General features: G+C 34.8%; 1 protein-coding gene across 4 annotated transcripts in view; it reads left to right on the forward strand.

The window, feature by feature from the left end:
* Positions 1–19903, forward strand: part of Ppm1l (protein phosphatase, Mg2+/Mn2+ dependent 1L) — a 351730-nt gene that overhangs the window by 230803 nt on the left and 101024 nt on the right. For 3 of the 4 annotated variants that reach the window (XM_004834537.4, XM_087186954.1, XM_087186953.1), the window contains exon 2: positions 5867–6041. In XM_004834537.4, coding sequence (XP_004834594.1) covers positions 5867–6041 — 175 coding nt within the window. Of the gene's footprint in view, positions 1–665; positions 761–5866; positions 6042–19903 lie in introns of all 4 variants that reach the window. The other variant, XM_021253747.2, reaches the window with a different exon arrangement.

Raw genomic sequence — 19903 nt, forward strand, 5'->3', positions numbered from 1 at the left:
GATCTTTTAAATTCCACCAGACTAATTTCCTGATTCTTTTTCTGATCTCTCTTAATTCATCTCCCTAGGGCTGCTTTAGCACATACCATGACTCATGTATTAAGTAAATATATTCATTCATCTGAAGATTCCTATTATTGTATTAGTTTTGTTTGCACATCAAAATTTCATGTTCCTTTATGGTAGAAGCTTGTTCTCCTAACAGTGTCAAATTTAATGTGCTTTACTCAGCAGACAGTTAATAAATTAAAGCTGGGTGGCTGACAGGGTGTTTTTAAAAGATGAATTGTGAAGGCTTCAGCAGCTCTTAGAATACACTTTTGCATCCCTTTAAAATCTTTAATATATGCCAGTTATTTCTTAACATGTCACTATAATAATAAATAGGTTTCTTTTAGCATAATGACCAGTATCAACATTCTACTTACTAAGTTATCATTCTACTTTTTAATTTTTTTCTTCTTGAGTTCTTTTTACGGGGTCTGTTCTAGCTATTTGCTATTTTCTAGACTGAAGGTGGCATGTATTATATAAATGTATGGAAATTCTGTAAGTGCATTGGACATCTTTTGTGCCTTGTCTCATAATAGTTTTTTTACTACAGAGTTAGAGAGACAACATTTTTCAGTTCTAACTGTGACCTTTCTTTCACTTTTTGCCTTAAGGCTTCTCAGCAGTTCGGATAAGTAGAAGTTCCCTGCATGTCCAGGAAAATTAACTCCCCACTACACAATCTTCAATTGAAGTATACAGTTCTAAGGTACAGTCTACAGGACTCCTCAAAGTGTCCCTAGCAGAATTGAGCCCATTGCCAAATTGTGGGAGATTGTAATATTGATTTGACCTTTGGGCAGGCAAGTGATGATTTAGTTTTGAGCTGATTACTTTCTAATAACAGCATGAATGATAACTAAAGATTAAGTGTAGTTCCAATTGCTAGTGGAAAACCATATTTTTATTCTCTGGAATCATGGAAGGAAGTTTTGTTTGGAGGTAAAGAATTAAAAACTGTCAAAAAGTTTTCTCCAAAGGCTACTTAAAAGTACCTGATTCTTGTTTATTGTCATGATATTATACATCTATGGCACAAATTACTGAAGCAGATGGTGGCAGAACACAATGATGAGTAAGATACAGTCCTTATTTCCATCAAACTGAAGAGCTAAAATACCTATACTTACACAAATTTTTGAAAGTCTGTTGGATACTCTCAAGTGTTTGTAAAAGTTAGATTAGACAACATTCACAGAATATATAGCATTTCAGCCAAACACTGAAGGATATGAAGAATTGGCCAAAACCAGTAATTTGTATACTTTCACTCAAAATTACTATGAAGAGATAGAATGATGAGAACATAAAATGCTTGGGAAAATATAAAGTAATACATATATACAGGATACTGATGATGTTAGCAACAATGTTGTTTTTGGAATGGTTAATTTATAAGAATATAAAAATTAGGATTTAAACTTCCAGTAGCAATTATCATTGATTAAGGACTAGGTAAGTAACCCCATATTTTAATTTTGTTTTTCACGACATTTTTACAATCTCAGTAAAATTTTGAAATTTAAATTGTTCTTTGTATTTTCTTTTAACTTGTGGAATAATTCCAGTCTCAGCTAAAAATATGTTTTTGAACATAAGCTCATGCTTGAACATAAGGTAAAACTGCCATTTGAGTATATTTAGATGTCATCTCAGTATCAAAGGGATTTCTTGAAATATCTTGACAAAATCTAATATTTTACCTAGAGTTATTTCCTTCTGTTCCTCCTAAGAATCTTTTCCAATGGAAAGAATTCTACATACGGAGTTATTCTGTTTTAGAAATGAAATCCCAAAATATAGCCCTAATATAGTCAAAGATACAGGCACCATTCCAGGACCTATATCATGATTTTAATTTAGTGTGCTTTCAATAATAAAGAGTACATCAGTATTTATAAAATGTTATAAATTGTAGAACCATTTTCTCTACTTTGTAGGTATCCCAAAGGAAAAAATTATTAAAAACAGATGTTACACTGAATAGCTAGGTAGTGTGAGTTAAAAATAGTTATTCAGCAGTGTCAGAATATTGTTTTCCAGTGCCAGTAGAAAATTGTTATGCTAATATGCTGAGTTCATTTACATTTTGTGGAATAACTTTATTTGTTCTACACTAGCTGGCTGGCAGAGAAATCAAACAATATTTGGTAATATTTTAAAGTGGTAATTTCATAAGCATCTAACTTATGAAGTCTAAATATAAATCTGGAAATAAATAGTGTATGCTATCTTTAGCTATTCTAAGGACTGAAATGTAACTTTTCCGCACCACTCTCCTGCATAATTTTTCCTGAGAAGTCAGTTGTCATTGCTCTGGTAAGTTTTTTTCCAGCCTAAATTGTCCTAAAATTTAAAGGGAAATCTGTGAAGGTTACAAATATATTTTAAAGGCAATTTAAAAAAATTACAATAGTTAAGGGCCAGGGATTTAGCTCAGTAGTTCTGGCGTCTGCCTCGCAAGCGCAAGGTCCCGAGTTTGATTCCCGGTACCAAAAAAAAAAAAAATTACAACAGTTAAGAAAATGGAAACAATACTGAACTTTAGAAAGTAAAATGTGTCTTCCACAACTGGAGTATGAATCCTTCCACATCTCTTCCTATGCATAGTATATGATAATGCTAAATACAATACATAAAAATATATGCTTTACATAAAAAGGATATGCTATCACTGGTACTTTGTTGCTTTGTTTTTTAACTTCATCAGTAATACATCATGATGTTCTTCCTGTCAGTACATATAATCATATCTCATATTTTCCAAAGAACATAGATACTGTAGATACATAGATATACTAGTCTATAAATGAAAAAACTGAACCCTGTTGATCAGCATGTATCAGATTTTATACATATGTATATATAAATATCTGTATGTTTAATTCACATGAATTTTATATCATTTTTACTTTTTTTTTTGTACTAGGGATCAAACACAAGACCTTGCACTTGCAAGGCAGGCACCAGAACCACTGAGCTAAATCCCCGGCCCCATTTTTACTTATTTTTAAAATTGACAGCATTATTTATTTTCATCTTGCACAGCAGGTTTTGAAGCATATATACATTGTAAAATTGTTAAATCTGGCTAATTACCAAATATATTACCTCACATAGTTACAGATTTTGTGGTGATAGGATATAACATCCACTATCTTTACATTTTTCAGGAACACAATATATCATCATTAACTATAGTTACCTGGCTAGAGAATAGCTCTCTTGAAACTTAGATCATGAAATATATATATTTTTGTTTCTGGCTTATTTCATTTAACACATTATTCTTCTGGTCCATCCATGTTGTTCAAATGGCAAGATTTCATTCATTTTTATGGTTAAATAGTATTTCATGGGGTATATGTGCCACATTTTCTTTACCAGCTCATCCATTGGTTGACATTTAGTTTGATTCCAAATCTTGGCTGTTTTGAATATTGCTACAATAAACATGGGAGTACAGCTATCTCTTCGACATGCTGATTTCATTTCCTTTGGATTATATACCTAGTAGTGGGATTACTGGAACATATGGTAGTTCTATTTTTAATTTTTTGAGGAACCTCTATACTGTTTTCCATAACGGCTGTACTAATTTGCTTTCCCACAAATGGTGTACAAAGATTCCCCTTTTCTCTACTTCCTCACCAACATTTGTTATCTTTTGTGTTTTATATAATAGCCATTCTTACTGGAGCAAGGTGATATGGTGGTTTTGATTTACATTTCCTTGAAGATTAGAGATGTTGAGCATTTTTTCATATGCCTATTGGCCATTTCTTTGTATTTTTTTGAAAAGTGTCTATTCAGGTCTTTTGCTCATTTTTAAATTGGATTATTTATGTGGCCTTTTGTTTGTTGGTTTGTTTGTATTTTGCTACTGAGTTGTTTTGAGTTCCTTATATATTTTAGATATTTATCTCTTGTCAGATGTACAGTTTGCAAATATTTTTCTCATTCTGTAAATTTTCTCTTCACTTTGTTTCCTTTACTGTGCAGAAGCTTTTTAGTTAGGTGTAATGCTGTTTCTCTGTTTTTGCTTGTATTATCTCTTCTTTGAGATTTTATCCAAAAAGTCCTTGCCCAGGCCAATGCTATGTAGTGTTTTCCCTATTTTTCTTCTAGTAGTTGCATAGTTCCAAGTCCTACAGGTTTTATGTCTGGTGAGAGACAGAGTCTAATTATTCTTTTACATGTGGATATTAAGTTTCTCCAACACTTTTTAGAAGAGACTATTCTTTTCCTAATGTGTATTCTTCGAAGCGTCACTAAAAATTTGTCAAATATAGATATTTATTTCTGGACTCTCTATTTTGTTGTATTGTTTTGTGTCTGTTTTTGTGCCATCACCATGCTGTTTTGGTTACTGTAACTTTATAGTGTATTTTGATTTCAGATGTAATGTGTTGCCCTAGCTTTTCCTTTTCCTCAAGATTGTTTTGGCTATATGAGGTCTTTAGTGATTCTATGTGAATGTTAGAATTTTTTTCTATTTCTGTGAAAATTTTCATTTATACTCTGGAAGAGATGTATTGAATCTACCAGTCAATTTGGGTAGTATGGATATTTTAACAATATTAATTCTTCCAATCTATGAACATGAGATATCTTTTCATTAATTTGTAACTCACAATATTTTAATTAACACAAGTCATAGCCCTACAGTATTTTAAAAATTAAACTATGTAGCTGGGTCTTTGTTTTATTCTACACCCATACCCCATAGGTAATTCTTTAGCAGTTTATTGGAGAAATGTTTTAATGTTTATGAATATAAATTTAGACTATATATATATATATATATATATGCCTTCATTTATTGGCTTATCAACTTTAAACAGTTTGCAAGTGGAACAGGACTGTACTGCAATGACATGCCAAAACCTTGACAATCTCAAGAGATATGTTTTAAGAATTTCAGAACTCACCTGATTGGTTCATTCATTCATTCATAAATTATCATTTAATTTTTTCCATAAAGTGTGATTTAACTATTACTCTGATTCTCAACTAGGAGGGAGAACCATATGCTTAGCCCACCAGAAGAATGTATCAGAGTCTTTCGTAAGGCCTTTTTCAAAATACACATGACTTCCTTCCAACCCTCAAGTAGAACATGCTTACCTGATTGAAAAGTCATTGTGTAGATTTCTGATGTGCCTGAATGTATGTGCAAGTAGTCTAGAAGCAAATAAGCAATTGAATAAAAATCAAAACAAATTAGAATAATATATGTACATATTATATGTATATTATATATAAAATGATAAAGACTTATTTTCAAATTAACAGGTATCATTGTCGTAGATCTAATTTTTTTACTTGTCTCATTACTCCATTATTAACCCTAGCAGAAAGCTCTCCTTCCTATTTCATAAGAGTTCCTATGTGAGTATTAATGAATGTAGAACAGCAAAGCAAAGTAGGGATGTGTATAGCATAGGTGAGCTCATTGCTCAGATGAGTGACTATCTTGTGCAAGTCATGTTTGTATCTAGCAAAATTATTATCAGGGGGCTTTCAGAGTTCTATGGAATAGTTGAAAGTTTGAGTATTACTAACTTTGTGAATAACAAACCAAATCTATCTTTTATACCTTTAAACTTGGTAGAAAAAACTTAGAGGTGTGTGATTCTCTATATTTGAAGATCCATCTTACTGGGTGCAGTGGAGTTTAAAAATCACAATGACAAGGACACAGTTGTCTGGAGGGTTGATGACACAGTGTTTTGAGTTCTCTCTACAGCACCTCAGGGTAAGTGAAAAGCCTCAGATTAAGAAATACTAATGGAGTTCTCTGTTTTATTTGCAGACTGCAGCTGAATATGTAAAATCTCGACTCCCAGAGGCCCTTAAACAGCATCTTCAGGACTATGAAAAAGACAAAGAAAATAGTGTATTGTCTTACCAGACCATCCTTGAACAGCAGATTCTGTCAATTGACCGAGAAATGTTAGAGAAATTGACTGTATCCTATGATGAAGCAGGTATGTTTGTTTTAACATACACACAAAATTTTTTTCCAGGCAAAATTTCTTTATAGACCTTGTTTAAATTTAGACCTTTTGCCAAGCATGGTGGCACACACCTGTGATCCCAGCCTCTGGGAGGTGGAGGCAGGAGGATCACCTCGAATTAGAGGCCAGCATGGGCTACATTGTGAGTTGAAGATCAGCCTGAACACATAGTGAGACCTTGTCTCAAAAAACTAAATAGATACATACATACATACATACATACATACATACATACATACATAGTCTTTTTCTGAGCTAGAAGTTTAAGGGAAAGCTAGATTCAAAATTATATAATATGGGTTAATAGTAAATTTCTGTACATTTTTAGTGTCAAAACTTTTTCAGGACATTGCTAAAAATGGCTCTTAAATTTCAATTATCTTTACAATTTTGCCTTTTTTTTTAAAAAAATTGAATTTTCTTAACCTTTTATCAACGATGTACACTATTGATCTAATATTTTAAAGTGTTACTTTAGTTTTGAATGCTAGCTGAAAACTTACATTTGATAATCTGAAAGCTATTATTTGATTCAAGTATTTTCTTTTTTAACTACATTTTCTTTTCTAAAGAAGCATTTAAAAAAAAACACTTGAAATTTTAAGCTGAACTTGGCTTTCTTTTCCACAGCAACTAAGATGAAACCAGTCCCCTAATACCATACCAGAGATTTTGGTTTCCTGCATGCCTTAAGTTAATAAGGGAACTTAGTAATGAAATTGTGGACAGACGTCCTTTCAATGCTATTTTTATTATTTATCTGTTACCTAAAGCCCAATTTTAGTGAAACTTAACTTTGTACAATATTACTTACAATTATTGAAGTCTTTAATAGAAGTAAATTTGTGCAGCAGAAATATCCTGATTAAATTTACCATATCTCTCTCTCACAATAAAAGAAGGATAAAGTATAGAAAAACGGATTTCTAATGTTGATAGTATTTATCTTTATTTTAATATTAGGAACTTCTGGATTCTTTTCCACAAGAATGTTTTTAGGATACATTATAATATAAACAGTCTCAATGCAACCCTTGATTTCAAGCTAAGATAGGACACAGAAGAACAGATTTTCAAAAAACCCATAATATAATACTACATTTGCTTAACCACCAATGCCAGTGTTTTAGTTATTATATTGTCTTCACTTTTATTCCACTGTATAAAGCCTTGACATCTCTCAGGCAGGATCCACATTTCTGTCCTTGCCCAATACTTCTCTGTTTCTCTTTTATTATTTTTCTAGACACATTGGGTTTCTTCTGCCTGTTAATTGATTAGTCATTTGGTTGCTTATACATTAGATATTTGTCTTGTTCTTAATAGTCTTCTCTTTAGAAATATTATTCATCTTCTCTCTTATCCTTAATGGAATAAAGTACAGATATGATCAACCTCAATCAGAATTATATCTAAAATATTCATAGCTTCTTTGAGATTATAGAATGTATATGTTTAACCACTTCCTACCCCCATACCCATTTTATAGTGAGAAAACTGAGACCTTACAGACTTGCCTAAAATAACACAATTGCTTAGTTGTAGAACTGAGATGTTAATGTTTTAATTACTAAACAAGCTGTGCTTTCACCTTGTAACATCACAGCGGGGATCTGGAGATCTAGGGATTTCTTGTGGCAGGATACTCCCATTCCTGAGTTCTTGCTCTCACCCTAGTAAGGAATGCAAGGGTGGAGCAAAGCTGACTCAAAGTTACAGATTCTCTAGGTCATCCAGTGCAGAATGTGGAAGGAACTCAGAAAATGGAAGCAGTGTGAAGCAGAGGTTTACTTATAATACTGCAAAGAAGGTGGGGACAAAGCTTTCCAACAAGTTTGCTCAGCAGGGAGAGCTCAAAAGTGAGCGCCTCCAAATGGTGTCCTTGCTCTGCCTATTTTTACAGGGGTTTTAAGCCAATCAGGGTCTTGGCCTTTGTTGCAGGGGCTGAGCTTGTTGCTCAGGTGGGCTAAGGTTTATGGAGTTTTAGGGATTTCCAGTGTATAAAAGTAGGTCTCTAAGAATAACTGTCCTATAACTATGTTTCACAAGAGACAGTTTCCAGTAACCAGGTGGTCATTTTTATAGCTGTCAGCCATGTCACATTAGCCACACCCTACATTTCTGCCTATCTCCCCTTCTTACTGTCCCTACATTCCCCCTCAGATCCTACTGCCATAGGATGAGGAATAGGTAGGAGTCTTGTCTTTATCCCTTTGAGGATCAATACTTGGTTGATTGGATATTGGGTTTGTTGCTAGGGGTTTGGTCTTGTGGGATAATAGGGGAATTTGGGTAGTGTCTTAGTTAATTTCCTCTTGTTACTGAGACAAAACACCTGACGCTCAAAGTTAAGGGAGGAAAGGTTTATTTGGCTCACAGTTTGTAGAGGTTTCAGTCCATAGTTGGCTGGCTTTAAGGCAGGGTGGCATGGCAGACAAGCATCACAGAGGAGAAAGTTCATGGCGGGCAGAAAATAGCAAAGCAAGCAAGAGACCTTAGCAGCATCTTTCTGCCCCTTTAATATTTTATCTAGGCTACTGGGATTAGGGCAGGTGCTAAACCAATCAGTGGACTGATTTAGTAATCACTCACCCTTAATCCTAGCATTGCACCATGAATCAGTCACATACTCTAGATCCAGCCACCTCTGAAAAAGCCCCACCTATGACCACATGAGGCTTTGGGGGGACATCCATAACAGGTAGGCATGGCAGCCTGTATTAGGAGGGCCAGTGTTGCCCACACAGAGGCAGGTGTCAAAACCAGACTATCAGCTCTAAACCACAAAGCTGCTTGAAAACTGCTTGTTGCTCATAGCCACACAGAGCCTACATTTTCTACCCTCTAAAAAGGGCTTGGGTCTTTTAACCTTCCCCAGGGTTCCCTTATGACCCTACAACCACACTAATGCAAGTTCATTTACATAGTATTTGTTAAATATGTAGCAATGTACTGTACTAAGTAGTTAGAAGAAAGAGGGGAGAGCATTGAAAAGATGGGCTGGAATCTGAGATGCAGAAAACAAATCTTTAATGTCTAGTGAGGAAGCTAAAATATACTTGTATGACCTCTAGGGAAAAATTCCCTAGGAATTTGAGATGAAATAAAATCTGTAATATTCATTCACTGTTAAAATTAAACTGAGATGTGGGGTCAAGTGATAGTGAAAATGACTCAGATTTTCCATGTACTTCTTTAGGAGAGGACATTAGTATAAACGATAAAAAAGAAATGCTGAGAGCGGTTTTGTGAAGAAGAGGAATGCATTTTAATTGATAAAAGGATACAATTAGAGGGCTGGGGATTTAGCTCAGTGGTTCCGCTGCCTGCCTCGAAAGGGCAAAGACCGGAATTCGATCCCTGATACCAAAGAAAAAAAAAAGGGATACAATTAGATACCAAGATGGTAATGGATTCACTCATAACCTTCTACCCCCAATTTTTCCTTCTGTAGGAATAATTTTACAATTTCCTGCATTGTTGTTGAGCAGCTACTGATCTTCAGAGGTACACATGTGCTTTGCATGGCCTTTAAGGGCAAATACTTGGACACAGAATTAGCCTATCAGTAAACTCTGCAACATGAAGCACTGGAAATAAACAGAGGATTGAGAATTAGATTAAAGAATCTAAGTTCCAGGATTTCTCTGTAGCTTAACTAATGTCATCTTTAGCAAATTAATCTCTTACAATCTCTGTTTCTCCATCTATAATGAGCTAATAGTATTTTCTGAGGGTATTATAATAACAATATGTCATGTTTGGGATCATGATAGAAATCAGATTGCAAATGCTGAATTATGCCACTGATGTTGAATGAGAACAGATTAGGATCTTGTGTTTTCCTCAAACCACTATAAAATATTTTTAGTCTTTTCTTAGCATGTAATGTTTGTAGAGGTAGAGAGAATTTTTAAAAAAATGATCTTCAGGGCCGGGGATTTAGCTCAGTGGTTGCGCAGCCTGCCTTGCAAGCACAAGGTCCTGAGTTTGATCCCCGGTACCAAAAAAAGAAAAATGATCTTCAGAAGCTTTGAGAAGTAAAGCAGCATGTATTTGTTAAACCACCCACTCTGAGCTTAGTTTGCCTTTGGTCATTCCTTCACAAGATGATGCAGATTTGGTGGGGGCTGTGTATATATGGATGAATGAGCCTCATTGTATGTTGTAAAATCAAAAGTTTACTGCCTTCTCCTCCATAACTTACATAGTAATGATTTCAATCAAAGTAAGAGGCAAAAATAAGGAAAAAAAATCCTATTTAACAGAAAGATCTTTCATCATAATACAAAGGAATTAGGATAGAAATTTGGTAACAGTGTCTAATACCAGGAGATATAACCTTCCTATACCAAGATACTCATTTGGTTCAACTGCTTAGCTTCTTTCCATGCTATCCCAGTTGCTTTCACTTTCTCACACTCTTAGTTCAGCTTTCCCAGTTTTAGGAAAGATTTAATTGTTAGTTTAAAAATATCCTGGTCTCTAGAGAGGTTAATTTTTCTTTAATGCTCATCCACTGATAAATCAGCCTGAGTGATTTAATGACAGTTATCACCATCTGTGGCTTCTAAACTTCTAAGACCTAATTAATGAAATAGAAATCCTTAGACATTGTTTAAAAGCATTGGCTTAGAACCACCGCCCCTTTTCTGTTTTCCTTCTGTCTGTAAATAATGTGTCCCATCCACAAGTTCACTATCTAGCAATCTGAAATTCAGCAAAGAAATGAGGAGTAAGTGAAAGCCACAAACTGCATCACAGAATTAATGGACAATTCCATACAGTAGAGGATGTATGTATTTTTATTTTATGTAGTTCTGACTAGTTGAGTTATATTCTCCAATGTTATATTTTTTAAAGTTTTTTTTTTTGTCTGATGCTAAGTGTTATACTTTTTGGGAGTATAGGATGCTGGGGAGTGAACCCAGGACTTCATGGATACTAAGCAAAGTGCTATACTTTAATTGTAGAAATAAGTAAAAGATGTAGAATAATATAATTAGAGAACAGTAATTATTAGTAATCTTACCTTTATAAACATTTTGGTATATTTCCCTTGTACTATGAATTTTAAAACTGTGGTTGGTATCTTGTAGTTTTATGTTTTGCTGTTTTCTCTTAATGTTATTACGTAAGTACTTCCTCATTTCTTTCTTTGTTTTTTTTTTTTTTTGGAAGGAAAAACAAGACATGTCCTTTTATTAATGGAACATCCAAGGTCTAATTAGACATATAAATGTTTTAGTACATACGAATAGGATACTGGGATTGTTGAGGTTGATACAAACAAAAGCAATAGACCACTGCTGCACGACATGGTGACTATAGTAACAGTGGACTACATTCTTAAAAATCACTAGAAGTTTTCTCACCACAAAAACTGGCAAGTATATCGAAAATGAATACATTTATTTAGCATCCCATAATGTACACACATTTCAAAACATCATGTCACAACACATATATACACTTTGTATTTGTCCATTAAAATATTTTTAAATAAAAGCAACAGAATTGAACAAGCTCACGATATTTTTTCACAGCTACTATTTAAAGAAACCTTTTGTTTCCCAATGAAAAGGTACTTAAACACAAAGTAATGAAATGTTAGTTACATTGATTTGATAAGTATATGTTGCATACATACGTTGAAATATCATCCTGTAATCCCCAAAATGTATAATTATTATATGTTAATCAAAAAATTTTTAAATGTTTGAAGAAATATAAATGTTAACTACCCTGATTAGATCATTACACACTATATTTGTGCATCAAATTATCATACTCTACCTTACAAATTTATATAACTTAAAAATCTCTTTAATGGATAACTTTTTAAGATTTTTAAAAATTTTTTATTAGTACACATTAGTAACACAGAACACTGTGGTTTATTTGGGGAAAGTGGTATGTGCATATAACATACCTTGATTATTTTCAATCTCATCACCTCTCTCTCCTTTCCTTCCCCCTCTCCCTGATGACTCCTTTCCCCATCTCCAAAAGTTTACCTTCTAGTTTTGTCATTTCTCAACAGATAACTTTTTTTTTCTTTTGTGGTAGTGGGGATTGAACCCAGGGCCTTCACACTAAACTGCATCCTTGATCCTTTAAAAAATTTTGTTTTGTTTTTTGAGACAGTCTTGCTAAATTGCCCAAGCTGGGTTCCAACTTATGATCCTCCTGCCTCAATCTCCTAGCGTGCTGGGATTGTAGGCATGCACCACCATGCTGGGCTTTTAACAGATATGTTTTTTTTTTTTAACATTTTCATATTTTATTCGTACATTGTAGGAATACAGTATAATGACATTCATCATTGGAAATTTGCACCTTTACATAATCTCTCTTGGTTCTTATTTTTTCCTCCTTCCCCTGCCCTTCCTTCAACCCCTCCATCCCTCCCTATTTACAATGGAAACAAAGTCTTTGTAAGTACTTCCTCATTTCATTAAAATTTATTTATATAAAAATAATTTAATAGCTATATAGTATTTTATTTGAAGTAACCATTCACTAAATATTCACTATGTTGGACATTTATGTTTTTTTATTTTTGCTTTGCTATTGTCCATGATATTGTAAGAAATATGGTGTGTATTTGTGTACATTTTGTATTACTCCAGAGAATAGATCTCAGAAAATGTAAGTTTAGAATTAGAATTAAGTGGAGAAAGGGGATGATACTTGGAGCAGTGACACTTAGAACGGCAAAGAATGAGCACAGAGTAAATCCATAAAAAGCTTTTATCAAGTCCCCAACATTGTACCACATTCAAAGTCTTATCAGCATTCACAGACTCTATACTATAGAGCTCAAATCATTGAAGTTTATAATGGTGACCTTGATTTACAAGAAAAGGTTCAATAACGTTTATTATATTCTGTATAGAAAAACAGGAATTGTGTAAACCAGTGCCTTAGTCCATTCAGGCTGTTATGAGAAAATACCACAGACTTGGTGGTTTATACACAATAGAAATTTATTTTAGACAGTACTAGAGTTTAGCAAGTTCAAGACTGGAGGTCAACAGTTTCAGTGTCTAGAAGGGCCTGCTCCTTTGTAGATAGCCATCTTTTCCCTCTAAGATGGCAAAAAGGATGAGGGATTTCTGGGGCCTCTTTTCTGAGAGCACTATGGAGCTCTCATGACCTAATCACCTTCCAAAGATCCACCAGCCAGTATCATCACTGTGGTGATTAAGTGTCACCATATGAATTTGGTGGGGGTGGGACACAAACAAACATTTAGACAATAGTAACAATGTAGAAAAATTTTTATTCAAATGGTTTGTTTTGATGATTATAGTAATAAAGATGTTTTGTGGTATAACTGGAAGAGGATCTGGAAACCAAAGACCCAGATTATATTCCTAACTCTGCTGCCAACTAGCTATGTGACTGTTAATAAGTCTCCAAGCCTTCCTAAAGGGCATTTTCCTATAAATTGACAGCATGAGCAGGATCTCATAGATGTCTTCCAGTTCTGAAACTGTTTCTAGTCTCTTGATAATCGAAAATTGAGGTAGCTATTGTTTCTGCTGTTGATTTTGTTTGCTTTATTGCTGTTCTTTCTCCTCACACAATCCATGTAATTTGTACCTAATAAGTGATTTTAAAAAGACCATCACTAGGCTTTTTAGAGTATTTGCATATGAATAGACCTGGGCATACTTATGTTGGTGGGATGAAGATTGACATAGCAAAACTAGGTTTGGGGTTGAACCCCTGGCCTCATGCTCTACCACTGAGGCAAGTGTTATATCACTAAGCTACATTCCTAGCCTTAGATTCTTTTATTATTGTTTATTAATGGTTAGCAAAATCAAGAGTAACATGTGAGGTGTGCTTTGTATTTGACGTATTAATGTTTTTATTTGAAGTAAAGTATAAGTTAATATATATTTTAATAGATTGGGCTTAGCACAGAGAAATTTCCAAGGAAAGTAGTGACATGATTTAAGAAAAAATTAAAACAACGTTTCTCCTATCTCAAGAGAGTAACATTAACCTAAATACTTACTATTGTTATACTGATGAAAGTTGAAGGGTTGAAATACCAAAAGAGGGGATTTTTCTGCATGTTCTTTATTTTTATGCTAGTATATTATTATGTTTCTTTAATCTCAGATTCTATCTTTGTTTTCTATGTTTAAGCATAAATAACTTTAAATTTAAAGTAACTTTAATATTCTCTTGTTAAGGATAAAATGATGGTACACACATAATCCCAGAATTCTGGGAAACTGAGGCAGGAGGATTGAAGATTCAAGCCCTGCCTGGGTAATTTAGTTATTTAGCGAGACACTGTCTCAAAATTAAAAATTAAAAAGAAGGTGGAGGTAAGGACTGGGGCTTTAACTCAATGTAAAGGCCCTAGATTCCTTTCCCACTACTGAAAAAAACCAAAAAAACAGGATCAAGTAGTATGGTTTGTAATGCCTTGTGTTGGAGGGAAGTGTGGAGAGAGTAGCCCCATTTACTTGAGAATGATATTCTGTGTTGCAGACTCAAGGGCCATAAACCCTGGGAGCAGGAGTCTGGAAGTAGGAATAAGGGCTGTGTACTTTTCCCTCTAGAAAGCTGAGTGTACCACCTATAGTGTGTGGAATGCTCAATGGTAGCATCTTGCTGCAAACGTTGAGAAAGTTGCCTGAGTTGCTGTTTAGATCTCCTGCTTCTCAGAGCTCATCTCAAACCAGCAAGGGCTCTATTTACATTCTTACAGTTCACTAGAAACCTGTGTTCTTTTCCAATGAGCACATGGTTTAACCATGTAGAAAGAGCACTTACAAGTAGACCATGAACCAGATAGTGCAGATGACGAAAGGAGAGAATTCAGCTGGCTGTTTATTGTGTTCATTTGAGCCTCAGTTGAAGATAGGGACCTGCAGAACCATTTGCAAGTGTCAGGCAGTCACATACACTGCCAGAGGAGGAAAGAAAAAAGGGTGCAGCATTCATTTTTTAGCCTGTGCTTTGTGATTCCCTGACATAGCTCTATGCTAGAATTCCTGAGAACTGAGCCTGAGCAAAGCTCTCTGCTGTGATGTGCTCGTTTTGGCAGCACATATACTAAAGCTCTCTGCTGTGAAGACATACCCAGCACTGTAATGTGGTTTTTGAAAAAATAGCTTTTAAAAAGAGTAGGCAAATGTGCTATTAGCAATTAAGGACATAGCTGAAGGGTTACCTCACATTGAACTTATTTTAGTCTTAAAATAGATGATACCTGAAAGTTACATTTGTGTTTTAATTGAGCCATTAGTGTCATAGTAATCAGTGATCTCAAAAGAAAAGCCATTTACTGTCATGGGGAAAAAATTGTATGTACATCCAAAAACCAAACCCAGGAAAGAAAGTGGGACTTATTCAGGGCCCTTCTGGATTTCCTGAGCACACAAAAGAAATTCAGTAAAAAACATTTGTAGGGAATTCTTTACTCTAACAAGTAGTTAATTTCTCACTATATTTCTCAAATGGGTCCTAGGGGAAGAGGTGACGCTAAGGTTTCCTTACTTCGTATCTTCAATCAGGGCCCCAATTCTGAGTTCAAAAGATATCCCCCAGTGACTTGCTGACAGGAAATGGAAGATTTGGGTGGAAGGTAAAAACAGGAACCCCTTCAAAAAACTTAAAAGTTTAGTATTGACTGTGCAACATCTGACACTAGCTTTCAATTAATAAATTGTTTTATTTTTCTAATCGAGTAATATAAATATATATTAGAGCACTTTTAAAATATGGAAAAAAAGAAAGAGTAAAGAATAATCTCTAATCTTATCACCTACACATATCTGCCATCTTTGGAACATTTGCTTCTGTCACTTTTCTCTGCTGGGTTTTAATTATTTATGCCCAACTTTGTATCATTTAAAAAAACTTAACACTGAAATATTTCTTCATGTATTTATAAATTATAATTTGTAATGGCTGTAGTATCCTATTGAATAATATGCTATAGTTACCATTTCTGTAACCTTTTAACATTTTTAGTATGGTCCATTTCTTTTGTTCACTTTTGAGCACCATTCACTGTATAGAATTTCTGAAATTGGGGGGTATTTTTTATCCATTAAAAAATGAGAATAGGTTGATGAACAAAAATATTTGGAGACTTTTTAATGCAACCAAGTTTTAAAATTAATTTTATTGGTACATTTTAGGTATACAAGATAATGACATTCATCATTGGAAATTTGCACCTTTACATAATCTCTCTTGGTTCTTATTTTTCACCCTTGCCCAGCCCTCCCTTCAACCCCTCCATTCCTCCCTATTTACAAAGATTTTGTTCCTATTTTTCCATTTTCTTGTATTAATCCCATTCCCTTCTATCCTTTCCCCTAGCCCTCCCACTTCCTTCCCCTTTGCCCCTTTTCTTCCTATTTCACATTATCTATTATACCTTTTAGTCCTTATTTACACTTTTAGTTTCTCACACTAGAGAAACTATTCAGTGTTTACACATGTGTCCTATTTATTTCACTTAAGAGTATCACCTCAATGTGCATCCATTTAGCTATAAATGTCCCTAATTTCTCATTCTTTATGGCTGAGTAGTACTCCATTTTATTTTTTAAAAACCCACATTTTCTTTGTCCACTCTGCAGTTGACAGGCAATTGGGCTGCTTCCAAATTTTAACTATTACAAACTGTGCTACTATAAACATGGGTCCACATTTTTGGTTTTTTTATAAAATGGAGTACTACTCAGCCATAAAAAGTGAGAAATTAGAGACATTTATAGCTAAATGGATGCACATTGAGGCGATACTCTTAAGTGAAATAAATAGGACACATGTAAACACTGAATACTTTCTCTAGTGTGAGAAACTGAAAGTGTAAATAAGGACTAAAAGGTATAATAGATAATATGAAATAGGAAGAAAAGGGGCAAAGGGGAAGGGGAAGTGAGGAGGGGTGGGGGAAAGGAAAGAAGGTAATGGAATTAATATGAGAAAATGGAAAAATGGAAGCAGAGTCTTTGTAAATAGGGAAGGATGGAGGGGTTGAAGGGATGGCAGGGGAAGGGGGAAGAATAAGAACCAAGAGAGATTATGTAAAGGTGCAAATTTCCAATGATGAATGTCATTATCTTGTATACCTAAAATGTACCAATGATTAGAATGAATAATTGATAATGCAAAATAGGAAGAAAAGGTCCAAAGGTGTAGGGGAAGTGGGAGGGGTAGGGGAAAAGAAAGAAGGGAAAGGAAAAATTATGAGAAACAGAAAAAATGGAAACAGTCTTTGTAAATAGGGAAGGGTGGAGAGGGTCAAGGGAGGGCTGGGAATGGGGAAAAAATAAGAACCAAGATACATCATGTAAAGGCACAAGTTCCCAATGAGAAATGTAAATGTATTGTATACCTAAAATGTACCAATAAAAGAATTTAAGGGAAAAAAAATAAAGAAAAAAACCACATTTTCTTTATCCAGTCTCCAGTTGATGGGCAGTTGGGCTGCTTCCCAGTTTTAACTATTACAAATTGTGCTGCTGTGAACATGGGTGCACATATATCACTGTGGTATGATTCTTGTAATTCTTTGGGAAAGATCCCCAGCAGTGGAATAGTGGGGTCAAATGGGACTTCCAGTCCTAGTGCTTTGAGATATCTCCATACTGATTTCCACAGGGGTTGCACTAGTTTACACTCCCACCAGCAGAGGAGCAGGGTTCCTCTTTCCCCACAGCCCCGCCAGCATTTGTTATTGGTTGATTTCATGATAGCAGCCATTCTTTCTGGGGTGAGGTGAAATCTCAGCATTGTTTTCATTTGCATCTCTCGAATGACCAGTGATGTTGAACATTTTTTCATATGTTTCTTTGCCATTTCTACTTCTTTGTCTGAGAACTGTCTGTTCTTTTCAGGTGCCCATTTTTGGACTGGGTCTTTAAATTTGGGAGGTCTGATTTTTTTTAAGTTCTTTATAGATTCTAGATAGTAGACCTTTTTCTGAGGAACAGCAGGTGAACTTTTCCCCCACATTGTAGGTTGTCTCTTCACATTGTTGCTGGTTTCTCTTGCTGAATGCAACAAATTTTTATCCATGTAACAGTGGGAAGAAAGGAGAAAAATAGGTTGTCAAAATTCATATAATTTATACGTATAAATTTAAGAACATCTTTCTGGACAATAATACCAATCTTATTAACCAAGCTGATCTAAATTTTAGTTATAATTCTTTCACTTTTCTTGTCATGAATTTAAAACCAAAATTATCTTTTGGTGGTGGGGAACAATAATTAAACAAAGTGACTTTGCTGTCTGCAAAAGAGAAAATTACCCACCATGGCTGTTCAGAAACACCAACACATGAGATTCACAAGCCTGGGTAGGCTTTTGTGTGTAGAGTGAGACACTGTACTCTTGTACTTGGTTTTTCAATTCTAAAACAAGAGCATTGGATTGTATATTTTCATAAGTATTTTTCCTGTTTTAATAATGTATAATTCTGTTCAGTTCATTTAACACTCATTTATTTATTCATTTTTTCTGTAAATATCATGGGAGAACCCATGAGCCAAACATGGTGCCTACCACTGGAAATGTCCAGATGACCATGTTGCACTTCATTTTAGGTACAGAATGTACACACAATGCCTGTATGTATTTTTTGTATATTTGTGCACATGCTCACTCATGCATGCTGTGTGTGTGTTCATTATATATATACACTTTTGTTGGGTGAGGGGAGATGGCTTGTAGAACAGATAACTGCAGGTCAGTGGCATTAGTATTGTAGGGGACAGTAGATATGCAGAGGAGAAAGAAATTAGGTTTGGGATTGTGTCTTCATTACTTTCTTATCACTGGGACACAATATCTGATACCTACAAATTAAAGGAGAAAAGGTTTATTTTGACTCCGTTTGTAGAGATTTCAGTCCTTAGGATGCTGGCTCCAAGGCAGAGGGACACATGGCGAGGAGAAAGAGCTCATGAAAAGGCAGCAGGAAGAAGAAAAAGGGATCAAGGAAAGAGGAAAGGAGATCTAAGCCACGCCCATCTCTGCCAATCAGGCTTCACTTCTCAACCTCACACCCAGCTATAAATCCATCAGTGGACTAATCTAGTAATGAATACCAAACCTCCATGATCCATTCCTCTCCCAAAAGCCCCACCTATGAGCCTATGAGGCTTTAGGGTGGTGAACATCTAGATATAAACCACAACAGATTAAGAAGGCGTTCTTAAATCAGAAAATCATAAAAGAACCTAAAAGTCTCAAGCTGTTTATTTGTCATGAGCTTTAATTCATTTGCATTTTTTTGGTATTAAATTCTTTTATTGGTACATTGTAGGTATACAACACAATTACATTTCTCATTGGGAATTGTACCTTTATATAATGCACCTTGGTTCTTATTTTTTCCCCATTCTTAGCCCTCCCTTCACGCCCTCCACCCTTCCCTATTTACAAAGACTTTATTTCCAATTCTCATCATTTTTTCCTTTCCCTTCTTTCCTTTCCCCTGTGCCTCCCACTACCCCTTTGGACCTTTTATTCCTATTTTACATTATCGATTATTCATTCTAATCATTGGTACATTTTAGGTATACAATATAATGACATTCATCATTGGAAATTTGCACCTTTACATAGTCTCTCTTGGTTCTTGTTTTTCACACTTGCCCAGCCCTCCCTTCAACCCCTCCAGCCCTCCCTATTTACAAAAATTTTGTTCCTATTTTTCCATTTTCTCATATTAATCCCATTCCCTTCTGTCCTTTCCCTTAGCGCTCCCACTTCCTTCCCCTTTGCCCCTTTTCTTCCTATTTCACATGACCTATTATACATTTAGTCCTTATTTACACTTT

The sequence above is a fragment of the Heterocephalus glaber genome, unplaced genomic scaffold, assembly GCF_053883595.1.
Source record: "Heterocephalus glaber isolate CG9 unplaced genomic scaffold, H.glaber_assembly_v1.0 deba00001504, whole genome shotgun sequence".
Classification (NCBI taxonomy): Eukaryota; Metazoa; Chordata; class Mammalia; order Rodentia; family Bathyergidae; genus Heterocephalus; species Heterocephalus glaber.